Raw genomic sequence first — 6,011 nt, 5'->3', positions numbered from 1 at the left:
TCCCGAGTAACTGGGACCACAGGCGCCCGCCACCACGCCCGGCTAATTTTATGTATTTTTAGTAGATACGGAGTTTCACTGTGTTAGCCAGGATGGTCTCGATCTCCTGACCTCATGATCCGCCCGCCTCAGCCTTCCAAAGTGCTGGGATTATAGGTGTGAGCCACTGTGCCCAGCCTATAGTCACTCTATTAATCACTTTTTTCTAAAAGTTATCTCCTGCGTGTACAATCTATGTGTCTTTAAGATAGGCAAAATTATACCCAGCTACATGCTACAGCATGGATGAGCTTGAGGACACTATACTAAAAATTAGCCGGGCATGGAGGCACACGCCTGTAGTCCCAGCTACTCGGAAGGCTGAGACAGGAAAATCGCTTGAATTCGGGAGGCGGAGGTTGCAGTGAGCCCAGATCGCACCACTGCATTGCACTCCAGCCTGGCGACAGAGCGAAACTCTGTCTCAAAACACCTGGCAACCTGGCGACAGAGGGAGAGAGACTCTGTCTCAAAAAAAAAAAAAAAAAAAGGCTACCATGGTTAATTTTATATTATGTGTATTAAAAAGACCCCCCCCAACCCCCGCCAAAATTGTGGCTGACCTCTCCATCAACAAAATGTCTATTCCTTAATGATGACAACTCATTCATATGCTGACCACTTCTTTTCTTTTGGTTCTGTTTCTTACACCAGCGAACCCCCTGAATGCCAAGTCGGCTTTCCTTCGAACTGTATCATGTACGTGTCAAATGAGATCTCACGCAAAGGTCTTCCCTACTCAGTTTCATTACAAGTGTACCTAGCCTGCCCACAGCGAAGGAGGTATTGCTGGTTCCCTTATTTCATTTTCAGTTCCGTTAGAAAAGTTTGCATAAACATGCACATGTAATCAGTTATGCATGGTGAGCCATAATGAGCTTTGGGGGCAGAGAAAGTCAATGGTTTTGCTGTTGTAAGAAAGTGTGGTGTTAACAGGTCACAACCTGTCTGCTAAGTAATTAACATACTGTAGGATTATAAGAAAAGGTAATAAGAAAAACAAGTCCTTCTCTTCCGTAACATGGGCAATCTTTCAAAAGAAGAATCTTTATTGAATTTGTCTTTCCTTAAATGAATTCTGGTCTGTGGCCTAGTTCCTTTTATTCTTCAAACCGTTCTCAACCACATCTGTGGAATTCTGTATCAGCAATTGTGAAGCCAGCTGTTGCTGAGAGTCTTTTACTTAAGTTGAAATTAAGAACAGATTTGAGGGTCGTCTACCTGCTGTGAAGTCCTGATGGAGTTACCAAAAATTGCAAATGGTGAGAAAATGTGACTGCCTTGTTTGAACTGCTAGTACATTTTCTACAATGCTTTCGCCGCCATTGCAAAAATACCCTAACTCTGTGAGCCAAGATTTGTATTTGTTCATGTCGTCTTTATCATTATTCAAAATATATGCACAAAAATCAGTAAGAGGAAAATCTATGTTGCAATAACAATAGTGTGTGGGTCAGCAAGGGTTTTTTTTTTTTTCTGTGTGGAAAACAAGGACAGATTGTTAACAATGCTGGTTCCGTGGGAAAGTTCTTAAGATTTCTGCTACTGGGAAAATGAGTAAGGCGTTCTCTGTCCCACACACGGGTGCATTTTGCATCCAATCTTGAGGCGATGCTTTGTGGATTATTCAGCAAACTAAAAATTCAGGCATAGAACCTGTTGAAGGCATCCTTACATCTGAATACAGAAGAGGGAGGAACAAATTTTTCACAAAAGTGTTTCAAGCAATGTGCAAGTCTCAACCATGATTAAACCTAAGTCACCGTCAGTTTGACCTCAAATTATCCTCTAAATAAAAGACCCCACAAGAGAAAGCTCGGTAAGAAGCTATCTTAGGGTAAACACGGAAGACTCTGGGTGTAGACCACATTAGAAGTGATTTCTTTTGTGTGCATGTGTGTGTGTTTTTAAGAAATGTGTACAAGAACTGAGATAGTTTCCTAAATTAAAATTTAAAATATTCTGTTAACTTTAGATTCAAGCAGTCTGAAGCCACGTCATAGAAGACTCTATTTAAAATATAATCATAATTTTGCCACACCATTCACGAAGGGGATTATCCTATGTTAAATTCCGTATTGATATGCTGTTTCTTCCCTCCTCCATGTTCAAATGCAGTGTATTCTCTGAATTTTTTAGTTCCATGAAAAGGAAAGATTTTAGGAAAAAAAAACAAACAAACCCAACACATTAGGATGAGTGTAATATTTTTGAAAGCATCAGTGATTAAACAAACAGCCAATTTCCATTTATACACAAAATAGTTACCTATTCCAAACAATACAAAGGGAGTGAACAGCTGTACTCCTAAACCAGTCTTCACCTAGGAATACTTCTTGATAATTTAAATCAAATTTATCCCTAATCCACTCTGAAATCTCTAAATTTTAGTTCAGAAAACAAAAGATTACTCCTTGACTTAGTTGCATAATATAATCTTCTTTCTCAGGTATAATTTAGACAATCCTAATAAATTTACACAAAGATAGGATTAATATTATTTACTAATGAGTAGCACACCCAACTGTCTAATCAGAGCACTTAAATTTTTGAGCATGAATATTTAATACTTTTTTTTAGTTTGTCTTAGATTTTATGCTATAGTATAGGCAGTTTCACTTCCAGCTTTTACGCACTCAAGGCCTTGTTTTTTCTTTTTTTTGTGGGGGGGAGGAATTCTTTTTGGTTTTTACTCTGAGCTATTTTTTTTAATGGAAGTCCTCAAGAACCTTTCTAATCTAAATGTCGTCAATCACTCCATAACCATTGAACACCATTTCATCACACGTTGAAAGTAGTGGAGTCCCAAAGGCTGAACAAATAATTCATTAGACAATAGCAAGGGAAAATGCTTTTTTCCCCCATTTATTTCATTAACCAAAATTATTGTCTGTTATAAAATTATAGAGGGTGGGAGGGGGAAATGAAGAGGTTGGTGAATGGGTATGAACATACAGTTAGATAGAATGAGTAGTTCTAATACTTGGTAGCAGACTAGAGTGACTACAATGAATAACAATGGATTGTGTATTTCAAAATAGATAGAAGACAGAACTTGAAATGTTCCCAACGCATAGAAACAATACCCCAGGTGATGAGTACCCTAAGCACCCTGACTTAATCATTACACATTCTACGCTTGTAACAAATACATGTACTCCATACATGTGTAAAATATCACATATCACTAAAACAAGTAGCCAAAATCAACCATTAATATTCAACCATTAATACTGCTGACTTTGCTCCATCCAAATACTACTTTACTTAAACATTTCAAAATAGGAGAAGCTCTCCTGGGCCATTCCAGGGGCAGTGTCCTTACTCCCTAACGGTTACTTTAAGTGTTTGAAGCTATTAAGACAGTTGAAATGTTGGCAACGCTAAATATGGTTACAGGAATAGTATGGAAACTTGTATTAAACATTTGATTTTTACACCTTTTTTTTTGTGTGTGGAGTGAGCTAGGAATAGTGCGTTGACAAATGAACAACCACCAGTGACTTGTGTACAATCAATGTGAACATGTTTCAGTTGTAACAAAATGATGCTGGCCCTCCAGCTGCCATTTTCTAGGTCTGCCACACCAGACACCAGGACTTAACTCTTGCTCATCCATCAAATTACGCTCTCAGATTTCGCATGCGTTGTAGATAAATGTGTAAGAAAGGAAATCGTTTAAAAGCACAATATTATTGTAGACAATGCCCTGAGTGAAATCACACGTGGGTGACTTAAGACAGGGCCCTAAACCGGCTACAAAAAGGAAGCAAGTCATGAACATTTTACAGTTTTATGTGGAGGGGTTTGGAAGTCTTGATCACCATTCAATGATCTACCTTGCCCATTTTCAACACATGGAAATTATTAGTGCAAGACTGTACTTTTAAATAGACCCAAGAATGCAGATGAATGTAGGTTGATAGCACTGACTCATATTCATTCCAAAATCCTACCAAAAAGCTATTAAAGTGTCAAGTCTTCAATTTTTAATCTTTGTTACTACCTACATGTATGTAATAATATGTGTATACAAGCCATTTATAGCTTTGTAATTAATTGAATTTGGGGATACTTTCTTTGTGCATTTTCACAGTGTACTGAAATGAATGGTGGGCACGTCAATACTTTTCGGTGAATCAGACTTAAATGTGACTGTTGAAGAATACATCCCACTTAGGCATTCATGCTGAAGCCAGCAACAATTGTCCGTGACCTTTAACACGCCTGCTCTCCAAATCAGTGCAGATCGTCAGTCACACGGAGCTTACATTTGAGGACTGGCGGATCCTTCATCGCATCGCAGAGGTTCTCCCTGTCTTTCTGCCTGACTCCCCCCGCCCCCCGACCCCGAAACCCCCTCCAAACATCACACAGGCAGAATGGCCCCGCGGCTGATCTCCAGCATTCGGGCACAAACGCCTCCCTTTGCAGCGCGTCTGGAGTAGTTTCTTTTGTAAACGCCCTAAGTTGGGGAGGGCCCGGGCTGCGAGTGTGAGGCGCAAAGGGAGACGCCGCCGCGGAGGTAACCGCCAGGATTGCAGCGCTGACTGCTACGCGCAGCCACGTTGGGCGTCTTGGACGGAATCCACCTCCACTGCGGAGTTATCACGAGGAGAAGGCGAACAATATGGCCAGGAGCCTGGTGGGAGAAGCTAGTGTTACCCCTCCGCAGGCCGCCGCTCCCCGGGTCTACGTCACCGGCGGTGAAGGGGCGCTCGCCCTCGCTCGCTCCGACCCGCCCCTCCCCTCCCCTCCCCCGCCCCCGCGCGCCCTCCCTCCCCTCCCCCACCCCAGCCCTCCCTGCCCTGTACCAGGAGAGCATTCTGGAGTCAAATTAGGATTTCTAGTCCCAGACTCAACTTACTACAACTAACTACTGCCCGTGGGGAGTAGGTGAGGTGAGGAAATGAAGTTTTAAGAACAGAAAAATAAGAGTTGAACTTTGAAGGCTACCAGTAAACAACCCCTTCATTTTTAAATGGCCATGTGGCAGAGCCGCTGTTTGAAGTCTTTCCAGCGGGACCTCTGTGACCCTTGATTCAGGACTCAATGTATTGATCCTGCGTCTGAACACCCCCAGAGGCATTTACCAGGAAGTTGAGTGATACGCACACGCTACGCCGTGTGTAATGCACACGCACCTGGGACCCCCGAAGGGGTGTCCCCATTTCAGTCCAGATGGGGCGCAGTGCCCAGGTGCCCGCCGGCGGGACCCGCATCTCGAGCACGTCTGTACGTATGGATGCGCGTGTGCGCGCGGAAACGGCCTCCGGGAGCCGGGGCTGCCGCAGCCTTAGACCTTGACGAGGGGCGACCACTGGCCGCTGGAATCGTGATTCAGTGCTATTAGGGGAGGAATTGGCTGTGTCTGAGTCACTGCAAGCCTCCAGACTGTCCCCGCAGTGTGGCAGAACTTTGTGCTGATGAGACAATAGTGGAGTGTGCGTTTCCTACAGGGCAGACCATTCCCGGGCTGGGGGAAGCCTCCGGCCTGCGCCGGGCCGTGGGCGCCCGGCCCCCTCTCCGTGCCGCGCAGCCCCCAGAGCCCGGCCGGCGCCGGGGCCCCCGCAGGGCGAGCGCGTCCAGGGCGCGCGCGGGCGGCGCGGGGAGGGGGCCGGGCGCGTGGTGGGCCCCGCGCGCCCTCGCGCGTCCCCCGCGCCCGGGCGCAGCTGGCGCGGTCGGTCTAATGCAGCGCTCGGCTCCGCGCCGCGGGCGCTCGGCTTCACCTTCAGATGCGCGGGGCGTGCGCGTCCTCCTCCCCAGGCCCGCCGCCTCCCCGCCAAGGTAGGGGCCGCGGGCGGGCGGTGGGCGCGGGGCCCGGAGCCCCGACGTGCCCCGGACTCCGGTGTGCGCCGCTGGGGGTGGTGGGGAGGCGCCGGGGAGGGGGGTGCGCCGGGGAGGGGCCCCCCGGGCGCGGGGAGGGCTACTTGGCTTTCCCTGTGGGTAGTTGCTCTGCTCTGCAATTCCAG

The 6,011-nt window shown here is 46.3% G+C and overlaps 2 protein-coding genes across 2 annotated transcripts in view; one reads left to right on the top strand and one right to left on the bottom strand.

Moving 5' to 3' along the window:
* Positions 1 to 4,140: 4,140 nt before the first annotated feature.
* LOC117098967 (putative uncharacterized protein C18orf65) lies at positions 4,141 to 5,328 on the bottom strand. The gene is given in 4 exon segments (XM_033238060.1): positions 4,141 to 4,341; positions 4,344 to 4,522; positions 4,525 to 4,681; positions 5,184 to 5,328. Coding segments are annotated over 4 exon segments (477 nt in total). The 5' UTR covers positions 5,262 to 5,328; the 3' UTR covers positions 4,141 to 4,278.
* Positions 5,329 to 5,703: 375 nt separating this feature from the next.
* Positions 5,704 to 6,011, top strand: part of ZNF516 (zinc finger protein 516) — a 138,301-nt gene continuing 137,993 nt past the window's right edge. Inside the window, exon 1 of the mRNA XM_033176035.1 lies at positions 5,704 to 5,826. The gene's annotated coding sequence lies outside the window, so the exon portion shown is untranslated. The remainder of the gene's footprint in view (positions 5,827 to 6,011) is intronic.

Source organism: Trachypithecus francoisi, unplaced genomic scaffold (assembly GCF_009764315.1).
Source record: "Trachypithecus francoisi isolate TF-2019V2 unplaced genomic scaffold, Tfra_2.0 Contig01474, whole genome shotgun sequence".
NCBI classification, from domain to species: domain Eukaryota; kingdom Metazoa; phylum Chordata; class Mammalia; order Primates; family Cercopithecidae; genus Trachypithecus; species Trachypithecus francoisi.
The sequence above is the reverse complement of the archived record's forward strand: the minus strand, read 5'-3'. Positions and strand labels throughout refer to the sequence as shown.